This window comes from Stegostoma tigrinum, chromosome 24, assembly GCF_030684315.1.
Source record: "Stegostoma tigrinum isolate sSteTig4 chromosome 24, sSteTig4.hap1, whole genome shotgun sequence".
Classification (NCBI taxonomy): domain Eukaryota; kingdom Metazoa; phylum Chordata; class Chondrichthyes; order Orectolobiformes; family Stegostomatidae; genus Stegostoma; species Stegostoma tigrinum.
This window is the reverse complement of record NC_081377.1, coordinates 39,815,123-39,839,668: the sequence shown is the minus strand read 5'-3', so window position 1 is coordinate 39,839,668 and position 24,546 is coordinate 39,815,123. Positions and strand designations below refer to the sequence as shown.

Genomic DNA, 24,546 nt, shown 5'->3' with positions numbered 1-24,546 from the left:
AGCTGAGACAACCTCCCTGCCTCCACCTTTTATCTACTACCTTCATAATCTTATATGTTTCTATTAGATCTCCCCTCATTCTTCTGAATTCAAATGAGTATAATCCCACTGTACTCGGTTTGTCCTCATAATCTAACCCTCTCAACTCTGAAATCAACCAAGTGAATCTCCTCTGCACCTCCTCCAGTGCTAGTATATCTCTTTTCAAGTAAGGAGACCAAAACTGCACACAGCACTCCAGGTGTGGCCTCGCCAGGACTGTCTACAGCTGCAGCAGTGCCTCCCTGTTTTTAAACTCCACCCCTCGAGCAATGACAGACAAAATTCCATTTGCCTTTTTAATTACCTGCTGTACCTGCGACCCTACTTTTAGTGATTCATGTGCAAGGATGCCCAAGTCTCTGTGCACAGCAGCGTGCTGCAGTTTTTTACCATCTAAAACGTAGTCCGTTTTTGCTGTTATTCCTACCAAAATGGATGACCTCACACTTATCAACATTGTACTCCATCTGCCAGACCGTTGCCCACTCACTTAGACTATCTACATCCCTCTGCAGACTTTCAGTGCCTTATGCACACTTGCTCTACCACTCATCTTAGTGTCATCTGCAAATTTTGACACACGCCACTTAGTCCCCAACTCCTTAGCAAGATAGGAATGCCTTAGATTATTTGCGAAATAGATACGCTGGTCAGATGGGCTGAACAGTGGTAAATAGAATTTAATTCTGAAAAATTAGATAAAGCATTTTGGGAGAGTTGACACAATAGTAGGTCTCTTGGAAGTCGAGGATCATTATAGAGACATTGGTGTGCGGCATAGATTTTGAAAGGCAGATAAATGGTTAAGGAGGCATTAGGGATACTTGCCTTTATTAGTTGAGGTATTGAATACAATATTGAATACAAGATCAGGAGGTTATGCTAGAGATGTATAAAATATTAGTTGGCTTGAGTACTGTGTTGGTCGTCATGTTATAGGAAGGCTGTTATTGTATTAGAGAGAGTGCAAAGTTTCCCCAGGATACTGTTTGGCCTGGAGCAATTCAGCAATGTAGAGAAGCCAGAGAGGCTGGGATTTTCCTTGGAGTAGAGAGAGCTGAGGGAAGATCTGATTGAAGTGTACAAAATTGAGGGGCATAGAAAGAATTTTCTCCCACTAACAGCAGGGTGAGTAAGCACAAGGTGATGGTTATAAAGCTGAGAAAATTTTAGGAAAAGAAAATTCACTCAAGGTGCTGGGTATCTGAGCCTGATGCCTGAAAGGCACATGGAGGCACAAACCCCCTCAATGCTCAGAAGGATTTTGATGAATACCTGAAATGTTAAAGCATACAAAGGGATCTTGTGGCACAGTGTAAGTGCCCCTCCTTCTGAGCTGGAAAGCTTTGGTTCAAGTTTCATCCAGCCCAGATTCATATTCTAGCAATGTGGAACCGATCCATGCAAAAATCACTCTCTGAAATTGCGGGCCAACTGCTGGAAAATAAGATTAGACCAGATAGGTGCTAGCTGACTGGTCTCATAAACTCTAACATCACCTTCGAGTTCCCCTCTGTCATGTTTCAACCTGATTTGGAACTATATTACTGTTCCTTCACTTTAACCAGGTCAAATTCTCAAACTCCATTCCAAACAGCACTATTAATGTCCCTACACACCGACTACTGCAGTGCAAGAAGGCAGCTTTATCACCACTTTCTTCAACACATTGAAGAAATGGCAATAAGTCTAAGCCAGTGACTCAAGTAAGCCATGAACCATATAAAAATCAGACCACATCTGGAATACCGAGAGCAGTTTTTGCCCTCTTACTGAAGGAGCAATGTCATTTCATTGGAGGCAGTTCAGAAAAGATTCACAAGGATGTTCCTAGTGTGGAAGTATTGTCTTATCAGCAAAAGCCAAACTGTTTGGGACTCCACTCAAGATTAGAAGAATGAGAGATGATCATTGAATCATATAGGATTCTTAAGGAGCCTGACAGGGCAAACACTGAGAGGATGTTTCCCATTGTGGGAGAGTTTGGGACCAGAGGGCACAGCCTCTGAATAACGGAGTGCCAATATAAGAATGAGATGAGGAGGAATTTCTTCTGAGGGTTGAGTATCTTTGGAGCTACTTGTCACAGAAAGCTGTGAGGCCACAGTCCTTGTGTGTGTTTAAAGCTGAGATAGGTAGATTATCGATCAGTAGGAGAATCAAGGCTCTGAGGAAAAGGTAGGAGAGTGGACATGAAGAATGTTGGATCAGTCATGATTCTGTTGAATGGTAAAGCAGACTGGAGTGGGTAAATGAACAACTCCTGTTTTCTGTCTCTTACAGTCTGTTGTGCGGCTTGGCTATAGTAGAGCTAAATACAGCACTTCTTAAATTGATATCAGACTTCTTAAAATCTGTGCATTAAAAATATCACTCAGATAGCAAGAACCGCTGGTGCTGGAGTCGGGCACAATACACTGTGGAATTGGAGGAACACAACAGGTCAGGCAGCATCAGAGTAGCAGGATAGTCAATGTTTCGGGTTTAGGACTGGAGCGGGGGGAAAGGAGCACGGAAATAATTGGAGGAGTGTGGGGCTGGGGGAGGGTAGGTGGGATGGTGATAGGTGTATGTAGTTAGGGGATAGTGTAGATTGGCCACTGGAAGGGGTAGGGCGGTGGATAGTTGAGATGGAGATGGACAGGCTGTGTCAAATTAAGGATGTGGCAGAGAGGGAGGGTTGGACCTGGGATGAGGCCAGGGGTGGGGAGACTGTGAAACTGGCAAGTTCCACTTCGAGGCCATCACACTGTCAGCTCTCGAGATAGAAAATGAGGTGTTTGTGTGTGGCATCTTTGTAGCACTGGAGGAGGCCCAGGATGGGCATGTCATTAAGGGAATGGGAAGGTAGAGTTAAAATGTTTGGCAACTGGAAGGTGGTGTTGATTTGTAGCGTGCAGAACGCAGATGCCCTGTGAATCAATCACTAAGTCTGTACTTGATCTCACCGATGTAGAGGAAGTTTGAGGGCAGAAGTGCAGGAAATGCAAGAGATGCCCTTCATCCCAGAAGTCGTCCTACTTCAAGGACCTCAATATCTGCCCCCGCCCTGTGTTGATTTGATAATGCCCTCAACTGCATCTCTTGCGTTTCCTACACTGCTGCCCTCAAACCCCCTATTCCCGAACAGAGATAAGGACAGAGTCAGCGGAAGAAGGTTCCTGACCCAAACTGTCAACTTTCCTGCTCCTTTGATGCTGCTTGGCCTACTGTGTTCCTCCAGCTCCACACACTTGTATCTGACTCCCGCATATGCAGTTCTTGTTATCTCCTAAGGACAGAGTCCCCCGATCCCCTCATATCACCCCAGCAACCTCTACATTCAATGCATCATCTGTCGCCAGTTCCACCACTCGCCATCTGACCCTAACACAAAAGAGATTATTTCCCTCTCCACCCTTGTCTGCCTCCCGTTGCAACCACTGTTCTGCAACTCCCTCATCTGCTCCACACTCCCCACCAATCCCACCATACCCAGCACCTTTCTGCAACCGCAAGAGGTGCTACATCTGCCCCACACCTCCCTTCTCACCTCCGTCCAAGGCCCCAAACAATCTTTCCAAATGCAACGGGGATTCACTTGTACATTCTCCAACCTGGTCTACTCTTACCTGTTTCTCCTGTTGTGGTCTCCTCTACCTCAGCGAGACTAAACACACTTGGTGACCAGTTCGCAGAGCGTCTGCGCTCAGTACATGATAATCAATGATACTTTCTGGTTGCTAATCATTTTAACTTCCCTTCCCACTCCCTTGGTAATGCCCTCAACTGCATCTGTTGCGTTTCCTACACTGCTGCCCTCAAACCCCCTATTCCCGAACAGAGATAAGGACAGAGTCAGCGGAAGAAGGTTCCTGACCCAAAATGTCAACTTTCCTGCTCCTTTGATGCTGCCTGGCCTATTCTCAACGTAGAATTCACCAGTTTCAAAATCTCCCCACCCCCAGCCTTGTTGCCATATCCAAGCCTCGCCCCTCACCCCGGCCCACTTGACAACCACACAACCTGTCCATTTTCTTTCCCACCTATCTGCCCTACCTGTTCCACTGACCAATCTCCCCTAATCCCTACCTGCATCCACCTATCACCATCCCAACTACCTTCCCCCAGCCCCACATACCTCTTAATATCTGAGCTCCCTTTCCCCCTTACAGGTCTTGATGAAGGATGTAAACCCAAGCGTTGACTTTGCTGCACCTATTATGCTGCCTGACTTGCTGTGTTCCTCTAGCTCCGCTGTATTAACATTTAAAAATGCCAGTAATTGTCATTTGCACCCAAATGGGCACTTCAGCCCAATAGATTTGCCACCTTTTTTTAATTATTGTGAACCTCCTGCATAACCGTCCCTTCTGTTCTTGCTCATGTGTTATATTCCCATTTCCTTCTAACAGTCCATGTGGCAGGTTCATACCACTTTAATTTTGATCTTTTGGTGACAGTTTTGTATTTGTTGCGTTTGTTTCTGTGCATGTGTGTGGGAACAGTTTCTCACCATCATCACTGTTGAGTCACTGCATAAGTTTTAATCCCCCATGAGAGAGACTAAGACGACTCCTCCTAGAGAAAGCAACCCTTCCCGTTCACTCCTTTATGGTGGTTGCATCACAATTCTGATAACATCTTTGTAAATCATTCCTGCTCTTCTCACAAATGCTTCAATGCCCTTTTCTAGTCCAGAGATTAAAACTGTGAACACTCAAGGCTCTGTATAATTTAACATTGCCCCTGCTTTTATATTCTTTTCCTCTGAAGATTACATTCTTGTGCTGCCTTAAAACTTTTTCTGCTTTGTGATTAATGTTTGTATTTCTCTACTTTGCTGCCCCAGTTAATTTCTGACCTGAGAAATAGTAACCTCATGATTCCAAATCTACACAAAGGAATAAAATTGGCTATATTTCCTGCTATAGGATGAGAGGTGACTTGATGGAGGCATACAGAATGATCAGAGCTACAGATAGAGTGGACAGCCAGAGACATTTTCCTTGGATGCAGGTAGCCGTTACGAGGAGACATAGTTTTAAAGTGAGTGGAGGGAGATGTCAGAGGTAGGTTCTTTACTCGGAGAGTTGTAGGGGTGTGGAATGCATTTCTGGAGAGGGTAGTGGAGTTGACCTCATTGGGGTCATTTAGATAGGCATTTGAATGATAGTATAAGGTAGGGATGGAGGTTAGATAGACCTTAGGTTTAGGGTAAAAGTTTGGCACAACATGGTGGGCCGAAGGCCCTGTACTGTGCTATACTGTTCTATGTTCTACAGCAGGAAAATTAAGTTGGACCCAACCAGGCAGTTTTTTTAAAAACTTTTCTGTCATTTCAAGTACCAGTGTATCATACATAATGTTACATTTAAGGAACATTCTGTGGTTTTGTTTTTTCCCTTTGTCAGCGACACATGGCTAACTGAAATGTTTTTGATTAGTAGTAAATGGCTGAAAGACTAAGCAATTTTTGTGCCTTAAACAGTGTCTGATTTGCTTACTAAAAGAAGTTTGTGCGCATATTAGATCCATGACAACTCTAAAGTTGATTATTGATCGGAGGTGACATTTTTCATAAAAAAATCAGTACTTAAGGAGGCAGTGGCATTGTAGTAATGATACTAGACAAGTAATCCAGAAATCTGAGCTAATGTTTTGGGGGAATACAAGTTCAAATGGTACCTTGGCGGATGGTTTAAAATTTGAATTCAGTGAAATCTGGAATGAAACGCTAGCTTAATGGTGACCATATAATGTGGATTGCCATAAAAAAAATCATCTAATACCTTTCACGGAAGAAAAGCGGCACATAGCCAACATGTGAATTCATACCCGCAGCAGTGTGGTTGACCCTTAAAAGCCCTCTAGATAATTAACGATGTCCACTTTCCCTGAATGGATAGAAGAAAGAAGACTGTCAGCATTTTGACCAGACTGTCTTTTGCACGTGATAAACAAATCGTTTCTTTATACAGTTGAATTTGCATTTCTGAAAACAAAAAGTTGATTACACGTCTCCAAGATCAATATATATTGCATGTTCCTTTCCAGTTTTCTGCAATTGATTTAAATTTGTGCAGTTGCTGCTAAATGTCTGTACTAATAACAAAGAGAGATACTTTTGTTGCGTGTACAGGAATGACGTTGAACTTTTCTTTGCAGCCGTACCCCTGGCAGCTGCCAGACCTCCCCAAGCGAAGTCGTTGATCTTCTTGGACCCAACCAGAACAGTTCAGAAGGCCTTGGTCAGCTGACCAACAATAACAATGTGAAACCTACAGAAGATTTCAACAATGTGGAGTCACAGAATGTGCCCTTGGATTCTATGGAACCTGTTGGGCTGGACTCGCTACAGTTTGATTATTCCAGTAGCCAGGTGCAGATGGATTCCGCAACAGCTGCTGTGAGTTTGTTTGACTACAGCTCTCAACAACAGGTTAGTTTGCCTGCATCTCTGCTCCTGAGCCTAAATTAGAGAGTTAAAATGCTCATCAATTAAAGCATTCATCAATCCATTTTTAACTATTGATCACATGGTGACAGATGCATATGCTAACTGTTTTCACAAGCTGAGGTACCTCATTTCCCAGCATTACCTGACTATTGCAAGTTCCTTCCCATTCATTAAAATCGAAAGAACTGTGGGTGCTACAAATCGGGAACAAAAACAGAAGCCGCTAGAAAAACTCAGCTGGTCTGGCAGCATCTGTGAAGAAAAAAAGTCAGAGTTAACGTTTCGGGTCCAGCTCTGAGGAAGGATCACCGGACCCGAAAGGTTAACTCTGATTTTTTTTTTCTTCTTCACAGATGCTGCCAGGCCTGGTGACCTTCTGTTTTTGTTCCTTCCCATTCATTCTAGTGTTATATTTATACTAAACTGGCTTGCAGTTCCAAAGGTCCTGACAACCATGGCAGTTAGAATTCAGTGTCATTTAAATGAAGTTGTACTGGCAAAAATGTCCACTTGTGAAAAGCAGTTGTAGATGGATAAAAATAGAGTACTGGAAAACCTCAGCGGTTCTTGTTGCATCTGTAGCGAGGCAGAGTTAGCAAATGAATCCAGTATGATTCTTGAGGTTCTAACAAATAGATAACGTTAGATATCTATGTTCCCCCACTCATTGGTAGCTGGTTAAAAGGAATATGAAATTGAGTTCAACCTCCTTAGTCTAATTATTGCTCATTGAGTAGCTTGAACCATAGCTGATTGTGAGGATTGCAGGAATGAGTCAAATGCCACAAGTTGTTTTAAGTGCCAATGCTAATTCAGAAACTTCTCTTAGTTTTTGTCAAGCTATATGATTGCTATACTGATGCACGCAGTTACAAGTTAAGTTTCCAAAAAGGTCGACATTAGCAGGATCTAAACAACATAATTAATCTAATAGAAATACCCATTCTGAATTGATCAAAAATAAAGTTCTTGCTACTTAAAATCTATTTACCAAACAAAAACATGTAAAAGATGGCCTCAAAAAGCTGCCTGTATCTTTAACATTTGAAATTAAAGTAAAACTTATTAAATTGAGGTTATATAAATCAGTTGCTTCAGACTTGTTTACCAACTGACCTGCATCTCCAATCTGGGAAGATGCAGGTTAACCACAGAAGAAGGTGGGTTTCAGTAGAATCTGAAAAATGTGCTCTACATAGACAACACAGAAATATCTCCTGCAAACTGTTGGGAAAGTTTGATTGTGTAATACATATTTCTCTTTTTTTAAAACTTCATTAAGCCGTGAGTGTTTCTTCATTAAAATGAAAAAAATGGAAGAAAAATACAGTTGCCAAAAATCCAAACCTACATTGGCTACAACCAGCAAGTCAATCACCACCTGTCAACGATTTTTTAAAAAGGGTGTAACCTTTCTCTAGTTTCATTCAATACTAATTCTTTTTCTAAACTTTTTTTTAAACAAGTAGAGAAATTAGGGCTCTGGTCCAGCAAAAGAAGGCCTATATCAACTAGAGACAGCTGGGATCGAATGAATCCTGAGAGGAATATAAAGACAGGAGTATACTTGAGCGGGAAAACAGGAGGGCAAAAAGGGGATGCAAGATAGCCTTGGCAAATAGAAATAAAGAGAATCCAAAGAGACTCTAAGTATATTAAGGGCAAAAGAGAACTAGGAGACAATAGGGCCCCTTAAAGATCAACGGCTGTGTATAGAACCACAGGAGATGGCTGAGATACTAAATGGATATTTTGCATCAGGTATTTACTGTGGGAAAACGACATGGAGGTTCGGAAACTTGGAGAAATAAATAATTATGTCCTGAAAAAAGCTAATATTACATAAGACGAGCTACTGCAGGAAAAATTGTACATGTATCCCTGGGACCTGATCAGTATTTCCCAGAACATTGTGAGAAGCCAGGGAAGGGATTGCTGGGCCTCTGCTGAGATATTTATACCATTGGCAGCCATGGACGAGGTGTCAGAAGACTGGAGGTTGGCTAATGTGGTGCCACTATTTAAGACGGTTTTGTAAGGATAAACCAGGGAACTATAGACTGGTGAGCCTGACATCAGTGGAAGGTAAATTGATGGAGGGGAATCTCGGGGACAGGATTTGCATGTATTTGGAAAGGCAGGGACTGTTTTGGGATAATTGGCTTGGCTTTGCGCGTGGGAAATCGTGCCTCACTAACATGATTTAAGTATTTTTGAAGAGGTGGCAAAGAAAATTCATGAAGATAGAGTGGTAGACATTGTGTTAAAGCAAAATGTTCGACAAGGTACGACATGGTACCCTGGTTAACAAGGTTAAATCATGTGGGATGCCGAGGATCTAGCCAATTGGATACAAAATGGGCTCGAAGGTAGGAGGCGGAGGGTGGTAGTAGAGGATTGATTTTCAGACTGAAGGCCTCTGACAGGCAGCGTGCCGCAAGGATCGGTGCTGGGTCCACTGCTTTGTGTCACTTACATAAGTAATTTGGATTTGCCAAGCAAGTTTGCAGACGATCCCAAAATAGCGGGTGTAGTGGACAGTTGAAGAAGATTATCTGAGCACGATGGGACCTTGAGCCAATGGGCCGAGTGGCAGATCGTGTTTAATTTCGATAAATGTGAGGTATTGTGTTTTGGTAAGGCGAACCTGGGCAGGGCTCATACAGTTTCTGGTTTGGCCCTGGGAAGTGTTGCCTAACAAAGAGACGTAGAGGTGCATGTGCATGGTTCGTTGAAAGTGGAGTCACAGGTAGACAGGTTGGTGAAGAAGGCATTCTGTGTGCTTGCTGTAATTGGTCAGTGCATTGAGTATAGGGGTTGGGATGTCGTGTTCCAACTGTACAGAACATTGGTTCAGCCACTTTTGGAATAATGCGTTCAATTTCTGTCACCCTTCTGCGGGAGAGATGTTATTAAACATGAGCGGGTGCAGAAAAGATTTACAAGAATACTGCTGGGACTGGAGGGAGTGAGCTATCGGGAAAGGCTGAATAGGTTGGGGCTATTTTCCCTGGAGCATCGGAGGTTGAGGAGTAACCTGGTAGAGGTTTATAAAATCATGACAGATGTGGAATAACTCCTCTTGAATAGCCAAGATCTTTTCTTGGGGTTGGGGTCCAAAACTAGAGGACATTGGTTTAAGGTGAGACAAGAAAGATTTTAAAAAGGACCTGAGAGGTAACTTTTTCATGCAGAGGGTGGTACATGTGTGGCGTGAGCTGCCAGAGGAAGTGGTGGAGACTGTTACAATAACATTTAAAAGGCCATCTGGGTAGGTATAGGAATAGGATGGGCTTCCAGGGATTTGGGCCAAATGCTGGCAAATGTGACAAGGTCAGATGTGATGTCTGGTCTGCACAAATGAATTGGACTGAAGGGTCTGGTTTCCTGTTGTATGACGCTTAACAGACCCTGACTGATTTTTGCATTTCTAGCAGAGTCCGTCAGTTGTGGATGTGCGCCGTGTTTGGGCTAAGAGGGCCAAGTTCCCAGCATTATGTTACATTATTACAACTGAAAATCACTGTTTAATAATTTCAGGGCTTTATTACCCACTCACCCAGCCCCTTATGGTGTTAGAGATAGTAAGAACTGCTGATGCTGGAGTCAGAGATAAGTGTGGAGATGGAGGAACACAGCAGGCCAGGCTAGTCCTGACCCGAAACATCAGCTTTCCTGCTTCTCTGATGCAGCCTGGCATGCTGTGTTATCCCATACGGTGTTAACTGTTTTACTAGATTCTCTCAACAAAGTTTGATTCTTTCCACATATTGTGACACTGGCTTAACGCTATTCTAAGTAGAGGCTTTGTTTAATGCCTGATGTCCAAAATTTGCATTTTTAAAAAAATCACCATTCTTTCCATTTTGAGGAGAAGGTAACACTGTCTTTCACTGCTGAATGAATGCAGCTTAAAATTTGTGTTGAGGAGTAGTGCTTTAGAATGTGCAGAATTCTGGAAGGAGATAACAGCTGAGTTAGTTGATGAAATACATATAGACCACTGGAGCTATAAGCACAGTAAATCAACCAGTATTCCCTACATTTTAAAACTTTCTTTCTTTAGCTATTCCAGAGACAGAATGCATTGACGGTTCAGCAGCTGACAGCTGCACAACAGCAGCAGTATGCCCTTGCAGCAGCCCAGCAGCCACACATAGGTAAGCCAGTTTCAAGAGCATCTTGTTAAGAAACCTGTGTACTCCCCTGAGTATCTGATAGGAAATTATTTCATCATTCACATATTTGTGCTGTTCACAATATTTAGCTTTGCTAATGTGGAGCAAATGGAGTTGAGGATTTAATGACGAATGTGAAATCCAAGTTATAGAGAGCAATTGTGTATGAATTGGTGACTAACATTGGGAGGAGGGCAGGTGACAGTAAATTCTGGCAGAATTACTGACTAATGGCTAGGATGACATCTGTTACTTGAACAAGAATTCAATATAATTGGGAACTAGACTTAATGGCCCTATTAACGTCTCTTGTTGCCTTGTGGAGTCATCGGGTGTTCGTGGAGATGTGTCAGTATATTGAGCAGCAGTACTAAGTGTGAGCATTGAGGCTCGAAAGAGCCATTTAAATTAAATCTGTTTGCTTGACCGCTTAAGTGTATTATTAAGCCTTTCAATATCAACTTAACCACTAGCTTTTCATCTGTTACTTAAGAGTCCTTACTGTTCTAATCATGTTTGAGTAAACTGAATATTGAAATTAAATTATGTTTAATGACAGATCGGTAACTTGTTGTAAGGGGTAACTTGTTTCTCAGATGTAATGTTGTTTCAATTTTAAAACTCTAAAATTCCCCTTGAGGACTTGAAAGCGCTTAAGCTGCGACCTTTACCTTTATAGCAGTTGTCATTTTATTACAGTGCAGTGTTGCTGGGTAGTCAAAAGGCAGTAATAGCATTGTAATGCTGTATGGAGAGATTAAATAGTTGTTTCTATAAGATCAATGACAGAACATTTCAGGGATAACAAGAGAAAGCTTATATTGCTTCACTAATGTTTTGCATCTACAATGGCTGTTTATTCATCAACTGGAATCAAGTACATTTTATTGGATCTTCTGAGAAGTTTTTCCAAAACAGTGGTACCACTTAACCTTTGTAATGATGGGATTGTACAGCTTTTTTTGATGTAAATGCAAAATTGCATTCATTGTGAACATTTGGAAGTTCAGACACTCATGGCCCTCAATTAAACGATTCAGTATCAAGAGCTTTTACGTAGTCTAATGATTTGAACCACTCACAGCTGGCTGGAGAATGGGTGGGTTAGTTAAAGCTTTACTAGTGTTTTCAAGCTGTCTGCGCAGGATGACTCTTTAGCCTGTCATGGCTAGACAACACTTTGAGCATTATCAACTGAAGCAGTGGGAAGTACATTGTTTTAAAAAAACTTTAATTCTAACTAATTTCTAGAATATTAGTTAGTTACTTGCAATCTTGCAAGCAGTATCAGTACATCCATTCCATTTTAGTTATAGTTACACGAATTAAATGCAATATAGTAGGCACCTTTAAATAATGCATTTGAATTACTACTATGGTGTGTACAAATAACATATGCACGCATTTTCTTATTGTTTTGTATATGTGAAAAGTGTTTGACCCTGAGTTTTTGAAGTAACAATGAGTTGTTAGTTTGGATCAACTTCCTATGAGTGTTATCTGATTTTTCCCTTGCAATAGATACTAAGTTTTAAGAGTGCCATAAATGCGGAACTGATTTTCTTTGCTTGCCTTTTTTTTACCCCTGCAACAGCAATAATACGTAATTACTTGCAAGCTGTTGTATTCTGATTGTGGAAAGTGCTAATCAACATTAATTTATGACATTTCAAATCCACATTTTGGTTTGTATGTGCTTGAACAATTGGGCCACTACTCTGTTGCTTTCAAATTTAAAATGTCATTCCAAATACTTTATGTAGGGTTTTTATATGTTGCACAGGTATGTTTTCAGCAGGGCTTGCTCCAGCAACTTTTGTTCCCAATCCATACATCATTAGTGCTGCTCCTCCAGGTACAGATCCCTACACTGCCGGGCTTGCTGCAGCTGCAACTCTAGCAGGTAAAATACAATGATCTTTATGAAGACAGTTAACACTGCTTGATGATTTCTTTCCTTCCGCACATTGCCCTCCTCTGTTAGAAGGTAAAGGCAGGTCAGTGGTGATACTTGAAGTTGTAGGTGAAGAGTGAAGGAAGAATTCAACTTCTAAAAAGTTGCATTACTCTGAGTGCTGAAATCTGGATAAGCTGAATGACTTTTTCTGTTTTTGGACTTTGTTCTAGTTAGTGCGCTGCGTAGTAAGATTTTGGATTTAATACAATCTAGCGGGCGATGGTACATTTGTAAGTGGTGGCACTCTTGGTTGGATCTCTTAGTCAGCACTTAGGTGTCAAAACGGGTGTGGGTAATTTAAGAACTAATCTGCAGAATCATTATATTAACTGAGCTGAGTAGTAAATCCATGGAATGGGCTGACTTGGGAAATGGTGAAAGCAAACAGTGAGAGTCTTCTAAATGCAGGTTACAGGCAAGATTTGTTCAAGGAAATCACTTGGAGCTACAAAGTGAATCATTTTAAGATGTTGTGCATGGAGAAGAACAAACGGAAGACTCTGTGTAGTTGCCTTAGCTTTTAACCTCTCCAGGTTTAACTTGCCCTGTGTCTCTGCTCAATGGATTTCATTGATAAGAGGTCACTTGGCATGATGACTTAACAAATCCGTTTCCATTGTATCTTGTAGCTATCAGGATGTCAGAAAACAGACTAGATAGTCCATGGTATATGTTAATTTGGCAGCTTGCTTGTTTCAGCCAAAAGGAAGCCTTTGACAGGATTTGAGTTAGAATGTTAAGCAAACCCCAACACCCAATTATTGTTTTAAAAATTGGAGCTTGTTGGGAGATTGAGAATTCAATTTTCAACTTCCCAACTGTGTGTACTGTACCTTACAAAAATTTACATCAAAAACCTGTTGAGAAATCCAGGATTGGAATCTCTTCATGGTGCTCAAAATGAGCTGAGCGCAGTCTGAGTGTGCAGCCTGTAGTGTTGAGTCTTCGTAGTTTCACAAAGTAGCTGACAAGAAAGTTAGAAAGATCAGGTTGAATTTGGAAAAGACTGCTGCATTTTGCATGCAGTTGAGCAGTGTCTTACTACGTGGTCGTGATAGACCATGTCAAAACTAACTACAGTTATTCACAGCACATTGCAAATTTGGCAACTAAAAGTTGGTTTTCTAAAAGGCTGCTATATGTGGTCTCGTTTACTGTTCCTTTCAAATACTTGCTGCGTGTGTTCACATTGAATTTTTCTGTCAATTTAATTGGTTTACCTATTGGCTGCGTGTTTGAATGTGGTCACCAAAGGAAGTTGTGTTCCAAAGTCAGTGCAAGACCTCTTCTGTTGGTTGTTTTTGTTGATGTAATAAACTTGTTTTAATTCTAGTTCATGTGTATCTGGTAAGGGCCAAAAAAAAATTGGCTTGCAAAGGTTTTGTTTGAGTGTAGGATGAGGGAAGCGAGAAAGAGAGAGACTTTTTGGGTTTTGCAGTAAGATGCTAGCTTTTGAAAGAGACATTGAACTGATCAGGCAGGTTACCATGGTGATCATGCATCTTTCGTGCAGTTCTTTTGTTTTAAATATCATATAAATGCAGGTGCAAGTTGTTGTTTTAATAGTTAATTGTCACAGATTAATACCGTTTGGAAAATATTTAAGATTTTTGGTGTATAAACACTGTTCACGTAAGGTAGAGTCCGGGAACATGAGCATTATAACAATTCATGTGCACATTATTTGCTCTTTTAATTTAAGAAAATACAGTGAAATACAGCCTCGTACGCTGGAGGCACTTTAAAATGCTCCTCACACATTGTGTGTATAATTTTATTTCAGCAAAGTTCCTTTTTAACAGAAACATGGTTCCTAAATCCAATGAAACTCTAGCTCAATATTTGAAGTTTTGAAGGATGAAATGTTGCCTTGAGAAACATAGCACCATCGCAGGTCATGTTTTTAAAAAATTTTTTTCTTTAATTATAACTGGTTGTTGGTTGCATATTTTAAATCCTTCTGATGAACTTATTTAGTGAGTGAAATCTCATGCCCATTCCAAGTGGATTACTGATAAAAGTTTGCAAGACAGATCAGCTAAATCTAATTTAATCTTAATTCCAAACAAATTCACATTGAGAGAACATGGACACCTCCAAGATGGTGAAAATTTGTTTGCTCAGGTTAAGAAGAAAATATGTCAAAAATGGCAGATAAAATGATGACACTCTTGCCCTCACTCAGAAGTGTTTGATAATGAGAATTTTGATTTTCTTCTCAAAGATCTGAGCCAGCTCAAGGTTGATGGTACTGAAGACTCCTCAAATCTGTACTCGTTGATACCATATGTAATTTTACTGATTTTGTTTACTAAAGGGATTTGGTGCAGGGATGGAGGGGAGTGGGGTATGCATTGTTGTTAAGCGGACAGTATGCTTCCATTGGACACCATGAACTCCTCCTGTTTTTAATTTGTTTAATTGGTGTTGATATCAGATTAAGCATTTTTAAGGCTTCCTTTATTCCACAATTCATTTCAAGTCCATTTTCAGTTGGCTCCCTCTGAGCATGAATTGAAAGGTGTGTCTTGTAACTGCACAGTATTCAATGGGTAATGTACAAGTTAGGTTTGGGTTTTACTTCGCCAATGTTAATATATCTGGAAGCAAAGAGACAACACAAGTGGTTGACTTCATTGTCAAAGCAACTTTTCTTTCCATCCTCCCTGTGTAGGCAAACGGCCGGCCCCGGATGGCATAGGTGAGATCAATTCACCTTGAAGGAAATTTCGTTCACCTGTGTTTTGAAGTGTGCCTGTGTAATCTCGTTTTTGTTTAAATGACAAGCGTACTGTTCTGTATTGGTCATCTTTAGAAGTCGTCAGGGTTTAATTGCTGCTAATTTTAACTGAGGTACCGACCCATTCCTAGTTTAATTAAATAACATCCACTGTAATGAACCATACTTAATTATGCTTTTCTTTTTTTGGAAAAGTAGAGATCCAGAATTTATTAAGGCATAGTCGGCGAATATAACTGTACTAACCTGTTTGGGGGGTGGGGGGGGGGGGGGGTGGTGGTGGTGAAAATTAGGATACACAAATATGAAGATATCTATCCTGTGTTAATACTTTGATTGCATAAAAGAATGGCACGTCCAGTAGATGCTAAGGACATTTTTGGAACATCTAATTAAATGAAAGTTTTGTTATGATTTCACCTAGATAGTTTCAAGTATTGAAAAAAGATAAATTTGTGTGAAGTGCATTTTTAAAACAATCTCTGTTTTACTGTGTTAGGCCCGGCAGTGGTTCCACCTCAGTATTATGGTGTTCCATGGGGTGTTTATCCAGCCAATCTCTTCCAGCAGCAAGCTGCAGCAGCAGCTGCTAACAACTCTGCAAACCAGCAGGCTGCGTCACAGGCACAGCAAGGGCAGCAACAGGCAAGTCATCCATCCATTTATAACTTGGTATAGGAGTGAATTGACACTGAGTCAAGGAAGCTGAGTAAATATAGAAACAGATTTGTCTACCTCACTGTGTGTTTGAAAGATTACATAGACTGTGAAGTAAAAGTAATCATAGAATATACATGTTTGCTTACATGGCTTATAATGAACTAATGTTAAGGAAGGCTATTATTTGAGTCATTGCCGAATGTTACTCATTTGATTTTGAAGTTGTAAATTGTGAAGTTGTATTTGTCCCCAGTGGTCTTCAAAGGCACTACATGTGGAACTAAAGTGTTACAACTAAGTGTTGTAGTTTGGTTTGCAAAGGTCTGCCTGGCAATGATGATGCACCTGTTCTCACTGAGAACAGTGTTCATGAATTAGAATTTCAGTCTTGTACTCAGAAAGATATGATACAGACCAAGTATATTGCTTCAGGTCAAAGTGATAACGTTGGTGCTTGGGTGTTGACTTTTATCTTTATATAAATTTGAGCTCTTGAATCTATCTTGACGATTCTTGGGAAGTGCATCTTTCAACCCACTTGAGTTGAAATTTTTCTCCTTTGCTAAAACACATTGGGGGTTTGGTGTGTATGCAGGGTAGGAGAAGGTGGGTATTTTATAGTTTGCTTTTCCCAACCAGGGATTCGGACAATCATAATTAATCCAATTACCAGTGTATCAGTTTCTGACCGATATGTGAGAGCGCGGGCACAATATAGCTGGGTTGTGCCCTTCTCTCCTCCCCCCCCCCCCCCCCAACTCTCTCTGTCTCCGTCTCTTGTCTCTGTCTCTTCTCCTCCCCCTGCCCATGAGGATCACTGTGGAGGCACATATTTTCACGTGAAGCCCGCAAGTTGGTTGGTGCCTGAATGGCAATAGTTTAGTGGTCAGTCAGCATATTCAAGAAAGGAAGCGAAACGATTAGTAAGATGCATTTACAACCTTTCTTCCTTGATATTTAATAACCATGCCTGAGGTGACACTCTTCACTATGTAGAATAAATCATCTGTTACACATTCTTCTGAATCGTGAATGGTAATGATCTGTGTCACAGTATCCTCTGGTTGTGATCTTAGTGAAATCACTTTGTTCAACAGGGCATTACGCATCAACTCCAGTCATCCAATATGTTTTATTCCAGGTTCTGCGAGCTGGAGCCAATCAGCGTCCTTTGACCCCAAATCAAAGCCAGCAAGGACAACAAGCAGACAGCTTGGTGGCCGCTGCCGCTGTGAATTCAGCCCTGGCTTTTAGCCAGGGATTGGCCACTGGAATGCCAGGTAAAATATTGATTCCAGGTGCTGTAGATATATGCATTACTTGACGACAGTGATGTGAGATGTAGAGTAATGGTTTAAAGAAAGCTTGTTGCATTACAAACAAGTTAATCGACAATTGTAGGACTTCATAAAGTCGAACAAGTAATTGATCAGGTTTCCTCACTTTTATGAATTTTCAATTGAAAACACAAATTGCCCCAAAGCGCGTTTCTGCCAGCTGTACAACAATTCTAACCAAACCTCTCCTAAAGATTGCTCAGAACAGGATCTTTCATAGGCATGTTAGTAACTGTTAAATTAGAGAAAACAGACTAACTTAATTTTAGAAATACCCTTTCTACTTGCAATTTCTGAGGATCCTGTAGACCTGATTGTAGCACCAGCTAAGATTCCAAGTGCTTAGTATTTGCTTATTGCATAAGTTGCTGGTGTTATTGTTGGATTTGCAGTCACTGCTGAAACACAAGGTCAAAAAAGAAACCATTATCACAATTTGTAATATTAGATGCACAGAAAAGTTGGTTAAAACTAACCAGTGCAGTACAAGCTAACAATGCCAAATTAAATGTATTAATTAGATTAATCTTTGATTTTTAAGGCAGTTTACACACTCATTGGAAGTTTTAGAGTGAAGCACTGATTGGAATATTTTCATTTTTGAATCTGTCTGGCAGTGATGACATATTTGCCCTCACTGAGAATATTTTTCAGTTATGAGAACTTTATTTGTACTCAAACATATCTGAGCCAGACAGTAACAGTTTGATGTTTTGAATAACACACTTCAAGCCTAGTTACTAATTTGATTGAAGCACTACATATTACAAATTCACTGGAACTACTTTAGTAAGAGTGTTTCAATCCAAAATTGCCATGTTATTATCAGTTTTCATGTCTGAATGTAACTTTATGGGAGCGGGTTGATTTTCAGATGAGTTGAAAGATAATGATTTCAAGACCTGTGATTGCCAAGCAGATTTGGCTTGGAAAAATGTCTGTGTTTTACTGGGATATAATCAAAGCTTTGTACTACTGTTGGCAAAAGAAGATAGCTTGCCCAAAGAAAAAATATAGGTTGTTTTGAAAAGTTCATAAACACGGAGGAGGAGTTGACAGGTTCTCAAAAGGAATTCCAAAACATTGGACCAAGTGACCTGAAGACCTTTGGCAGAAGGAAGGGGTTGCACTAAAAACCTGAAATGGTGAAAGAGATTTAGGAAGGGGACACTGAGGAGCCAAAAGATGAGTGAAGGAGCCGTGATGAAGTTTAAATGTCAGGAATAAGATTGCTGGCTTTGGACTGCCAAGAGCCAACGAAGATAAAAGCAGTGGATCTTCAGTTGAATTGACATGTGGAATCTCAGTCAGGAGAGTATGGAATATCTAGTCATAAAGGGTAGGTTTAACAGCATCAGTGAAGGTGCAGTAAACTGACAGCTTGTGAAGGCATGTGATGTTGGGAGATAGTGAGGTGTGTGAGGGAGACCACCTTCAGTGTGTTGCGAACCCATTTTAGGCCATCCTGGATGCTGATGACTGTTGTGACTGGTAGGCAGTTTGATTAGAGAAAACTTCCAAAGGGGGATTTTCCACTGAGAAATTGTTGACTTTTTACCTAGCATGCAGGTATTGAGGCCTCTTTCATCTCCTTTGCTGGGGATTGTGGGCTATATTTCTGTTATGTATGGCTGTCACGCTCTGCATAGTAAATTTGTCAGCTGATACGCTGAAGACCTTCTAATGAATGCTGAACTGTAAAGTGTTGATGATGATTTTTTTAAATGCCAGGCTGTTTCACATTACTGTATTTCACTTTGGCATTTCTTTGTAACTACTCGAGCCAATATATGGTACTACGTACAAATGGGTATATCTTGAACACTTTTAAATTTCAGGTTATCAAGTCCTAGCTCCAGCTGCTTACTATGACCAGACTGGTGCCCTTGTTGTGAATACTGGGGCTCGGAATGGTCTTGGAGCTCCTGTAAGGCTCGTTGCCCCAGCACCTGTAATCATAAGTCCGTCTGCAGCACAGGCAGGTAAGGTTTGTCTCATTTCAAGACGGGAAGGAAATCACTTATGTGTGCAAACGTTTATCATTTTTGGTGCCTCTAACTCAATAATGGTAGGTCATTGTGTCATTTTAGATCCTGCTCCACAAATCTGTTTCTGCTGCAGTGAGTTGCTCCAGTTTTAAAATTCTGAAGATGGTTACAGCATAAAAGGAGGCATTTTGACTCGTCAAGCGTATGCCAGTTGTTTGAAACAACAGTTCAGTTTTTCCTGCTACCCCACCCTGCCAGCTCCAACCCTCCCTTCCTCCCTCCAGCTCTGTAGGTGTTATTTTTAACCCTTGAGGTGCTTATTCAGGTGCCTTTGAACGCCGATGTTAAATCCATCACTATACGTTTTGAAGCAATGCATTCCAGATATAACTTATTAAAAATATGTGGTTCCTCTGCCAGTCACGTTTTTTTGTGTGTGGTATGTTCCCTACCCTTCTGCCGCTATGAACTGATCTCCCTGTAAGTTTGCCACCACTCTTGATGGTTTTGAATACCTCTATCAGATTTTCCCCTTGATGATCATTTTGCTAAGGATCGCAACACCAACTTCAACCTATCCACGTAACTGAAGCAATTCTTTTGCAGTCTTTTTTTCATGAATCTTCAACACCCCCTCCCCAATGCATTCCCAGAATTGTGTGCACAGTATTGCAGTTGAGACCAAACTGGTGTTTTAGAAGAAATGTAAAAGACTTCTTTTGTACTCTTTTTCATCAAGCTTTTAACTGCTTTCTCAACTTACCATCCCATTCAGTGCTTTGTGGGCATGTATTCTCCAGGTCCTTCTGTTCTTGTATTACCCTGTAGAATTGTACTATTTAATTTTCATTGTTTCATGTTCTTGCTCCCAAAAAATCACTTTTTATTCCTGTGCATTAAATTGCACCTGCCATGTGTCTGTCCATTCCAACTGTCTACGTCCTCTTGAATTTGTTTGCTGTCCTCCTCAAAGTTGGCAATTTGCATAATCCACAAATTTTGAAACTGTGCCCTGTATACCTGATTTTAGGCCGTTAATGTAGATTCAGAAACGCAGTGGTCTCAGTACTGTTGCAACCTGATGTAAAGATGTGAACTGGTTCTGCTTGTTCAACCTCCACAATTGGCCACAATAAAGATTTTTGAGCTCTTTCTGCAAGACACTTCTCCAATTAAGAATGTAATTAGCTGTTTTTACTCTGAGTCAAAGGGAGCAGTCAATAGCATTTTCTTGTGTCAAAGAAGAAATTTGTGAACTGTTGAACTCTGAAAATAATAAAAACACAATGTCAAAAAGTCTTCGTGCAGCCGCGTAGCCAGTGTATGTACACGTGCGCATGCAAACACACACGTTCTCATGTATGTAAAGTTACTGAGGAACAATGCCCAACAGAAAAGATAAAGGAAGAGAGCCCTTTGGTCATCTTTTAGACTGATCATGAGTACCCGGGCATGTTACTGTAGTCAGTTGCAATGAATGTTGTAGTTACTGAAATTCTCAAGTTTTGCAGTCAGCTTTCTCTCAGAGCAGATCATTTTTTGCAGAACTGGGCACCACATCCAGAAACAGGGATAGTATTGCAAATTCTCAGATGTTACTCCAGGTTTCAGGATGTGTATACCCACAGGAAAAATACAGACTTTAAATCCTGCTTCTTTGTAGGAGGGATTCTTTGATGTTTCTTTGCTGGTTAATTGCTCACAATGAAAGAAGTCATTTTTTCCATACAGTATCGATGGTTTAGTTAGTTTCTCTGTAATCCTTATGTGGCTTTGGGGTCAGGGATGGTTTTAGTCCTCTGTTTGTTTGAGACTGAAGTCTTTATTCCAGCAATACCCATTTTGTCAAGTCTTGTTCTCAGTGACCCTTGTTGGTCTTACTTGTGAGCTATACATTGCAGGTGATGAATTTCAGTGTCCAGGTAATTGCTCCTTGGGGCAGCCTTTCAAGACAAGAGTCTCAGTCATACTGTTTAGACATTTCTTTATGAATTCCTTTGACCATGACTCCTTTCAAGTAAGGTAATTTTGGTGGGCATTTTAATACGTCCTGGCTCATAGAATCAGAGGTGTTTTGCACTGCAGAAGGAGGCCTATCAGCCCATTATACCCCCACTGGCTCACCAAATGAGTATCAAGACTTCATGCCATTCTCCTCCATTATCCCATAGCTTGCACATTCTTTCTATTTAAATAGTCTGCCCTGTTCAGTGCCTTAATTGAACCTGCTTCCATCACATTGTATAGTGCATTTTGGACGCAAAGTATTCATGTGAAAATGATTTGTCTTTGTCATTTTTTGTTTGCAGATCACTTTAAATCTGTGTCCCCTCATTCTTGAACCTTTCACAAGTGGACACATCCAGCCCTCATCATGATTTTGAAGGCAAATGATCATAATTCCTCATTGCTGCCTTTTCTCCAAATAGAAGGGTCCCACCCTCTCCAGTTATCTTCTGAAGTTATCTCCTGTGTGCTGTTTCCAGTACGTTCACATCCTTCCAAAAATGTAGCACCCAAAGCTCTGCATAATATTTCAACTGAGATCTGACAGACTCTGTCTCAAACAAGTTCAGCAATACCATCTTGCTCTAATATGCTGTGCCCTATTAATAACGCCCACAATGCTCAATTCCTAATGAAATGTTTTTTCCACTTATTCTGCCATGTCAGGGACCTTTCCATATATACACACAATTCTCTCTGTTTCTGTACCCCTTTAGAAGTGTGCTCCTTGTATTATGAATCCATTCCTTACCAAAATACATCACCTCTCACTCATCTGCATTGCCCTTCATCTACCATCTATCTGCACGCTCCAACAATTAGACAACTTACTTTTTAAACTGAACGCTATCCATTTTACAGTTTATAAACTGTTTTCTCACAAGTCTGCACTTTGGTACTGTGTCGAGTATCTTTCAGAAATTTATGTGCACTGCATGAGCGGCATTAACTCCATTCATCCTTTTTGTTACTTGTTCAAAGTTAGTAAAGCACCTCCCCTTTCAGAAATCCATGCTAGCTCTTATTAATCCACCTGCCATTTTTCATGTGACTACTAAATCTATCCCAAATAATAATTTCTAAAATTTCCCAACCACTGAAGTTGAACTGACTTGGATTTGCCCTTTTTCAGAATAGGTTAAAGATGTGGTGTTTGCAATTTTCCAGTCTTCTGGCCCCTCCCCTGAATCTAAGAAAGACTGAAAAAATTATTCCTAATCGCCCTGCAGGTTCCACTTTTGCTTCCTTCACTGTCTTTAGATGCACCTCCATGTCAACTTAATGCTGCTTCCTTATGAACTTTAAACCATTCTAGTGACAGAATTTCCTCCTCTGTCACTTTGGCCTGAACAGAAGCATCTGTCTCATTGGTAAAGGCTGATTCCTTTGTTCATCTAACATCTAAGCTATGTTGTGATCCTCCACATGGTAATTCCCTTTTTGGTACCTAATTGGCCCCATTCGTCCTTGTACCACAATTGACTAATTATACATTGATCGAAAACATTTGGATTTCCCTATGTGTCAGCTGCCAGTTTTTTCTCATAGTTCCTTTCTGCTTATCCATTAAGCTTGTTTCCCTTCTCTCTGAACTTTCTGTATTCCTCTTGGTTCTCAATTATAGTAATTAATTAGCACTTATCACAAATTTACTTCCTTTTCTTTATCTTAATCCTATTCTCCATTGCCATTTCTTTTGTCATCCAGGAAGCTCTGGATTTGTTTGTCCTACCTTTCCCTTTGATTTACTTAACCATCACCACCTTTGAAGGTAGCCCATTGTTCTCATACAGCTTTCCCTGCCAATCTTTCATTCCACTTTGTCTGGTCCAGCTCTGATTTTGTTCCTTGAAGTCTGTTGTCCACCAGATGATTTTTCTGGATTTTGTCTGGATTGACATTTGTCATTCCCTACCTTCATCCTAACAATACAATGATCACTCCTAATTCTGCTCCCTGTAACACTGTATCTACTTGGCCCACCTCATCTCCAAGAATCTTGTTGGACCAGACACACGCTGCTACAGGAAGTTATCCTGAACACAATCCTAGAACACTTGCCTCTTACAGTACTTGTATCCCAGTCTACGTTTGAGTAATTGAAGTTCCCCATGATATCTGCAGCATGTAATGTTGCTTTCCCTGGAATCTCCCTGCAAATTTATTTTTCTAAACCCTCCATTGCTCAATGATCCATAGACTCGGCCTAACAAACGTAATTTTGCCCCCCTCGTTCCTCAGCTCAAACTAAATCTATTCTGATTCTGAGACATCATCTTTCTCCAGCCTTGCAATATTGACCTTAGGGAATAGATAAGATAGAAGTAGAGAGGATGTTCCCACTTGCAAGTGAAGCTAGGACAAGAGGGCACAGCATCAAGATTAGAGGGAGCAGATTTAGGAACGAATTGAGAAGGAACTTCTTCACCCCCCGAGTGTTGTTAATCTATGGAATTCCTTGCCCAGTGAAGTAGTTGATGCTAGTTCATGTAAAAGTTTTTAAAGCTAAAGTAGATTTTTTTTGAACAATAAAGGAATTAAGGGATACAGTGAGAACGTGGGTAAGTGGATCTGAGTCCATGAAAAAAATCAGCCATGATCTTATTGAATAGCGGAGTGGGTTCGAAGGGCTGAATGGCCTATGCCTGCTTCTAGTTCTTATGTCCTTAGTGCTGCTGCTACCCCCTCTCCCCTTTCTTTTCTTTCCCTTCTATACTTTTTGAACATCTTGTACACTGAAATATTTAACACAGTCCTGCTATTCCTTGAGCCAGGTTTTTGTTATCACCAGAACATCATATTTCCACATGGCAATTTGTGCCAGTAACTCCCTGATCTTATTTACAACAGTTCTATGCATTTACACACACGTACAGTAACCCTGTATTATAGCTGCGTTTCTCTTGAACCATAATCCAAAGCTTGTAAACTTATTCATGAGATTGAAAAGATTAATGGTCTGTATTTTATATTATGACAGTACTAACCCCTGGGGCTCACCACTGTATGCCTTCTGCATATAAAGAGAAACTAACTTTGAATCTATGTATTAACATTTCCCTTAATCAGTTTTAATTTGATGCCAAATTTTGTGCTTCTCAAATGGAAAGTTAACACTTATTGCATAGTTATTGTAGCTTAAACCCCACTTGTTCTAGGACTAAATGTGTTCACCCCTTCTCTTATGCACTGTAAGAC

The 24,546-nt window shown here is 40.7% G+C and overlaps 1 protein-coding gene and 2 non-coding genes across 7 annotated transcripts in view; all 3 read left to right on the top strand.

The window, feature by feature from the left end:
* The window catches only part of pum1 (pumilio RNA-binding family member 1), an 83,116-nt gene that overhangs the window by 33,711 nt on the left and 24,859 nt on the right, over positions 1-24,546 (top strand). For 3 of the 5 annotated variants that reach the window (XM_059654393.1, XM_059654394.1, XM_059654392.1), the window contains exons 5-11: positions 6,190-6,463; positions 10,548-10,641; positions 12,443-12,562; positions 15,291-15,317; positions 15,856-16,001; positions 17,158-17,296; positions 19,192-19,335. In XM_059654393.1, coding sequence (XP_059510376.1) covers positions 6,190-6,463; positions 10,548-10,641; positions 12,443-12,562; positions 15,291-15,317; positions 15,856-16,001; positions 17,158-17,296; positions 19,192-19,335 — 944 coding nt within the window. The remainder of the gene's footprint in view (positions 1-6,189; positions 6,464-10,547; positions 10,642-12,442; positions 12,563-15,290; positions 15,318-15,855; positions 16,002-17,157; positions 17,297-19,191; positions 19,336-24,546) is intronic. The other 2 variants (XM_059654396.1, XM_059654395.1) reach the window with 1 other exon arrangement.
* Positions 14,763-14,852, top strand: LOC125465207 (small nucleolar RNA SNORD103/SNORD85). Its single transcript, XR_007250200.1, has one exon. It is a non-coding gene; the product is annotated as a small nucleolar RNA SNORD103/SNORD85 (small nucleolar RNA).
* On the top strand, positions 17,963-18,048 carry LOC125465204 (small nucleolar RNA SNORD103/SNORD85). Its single transcript, XR_007250198.1, has one exon. It is a non-coding gene; the product is annotated as a small nucleolar RNA SNORD103/SNORD85 (small nucleolar RNA).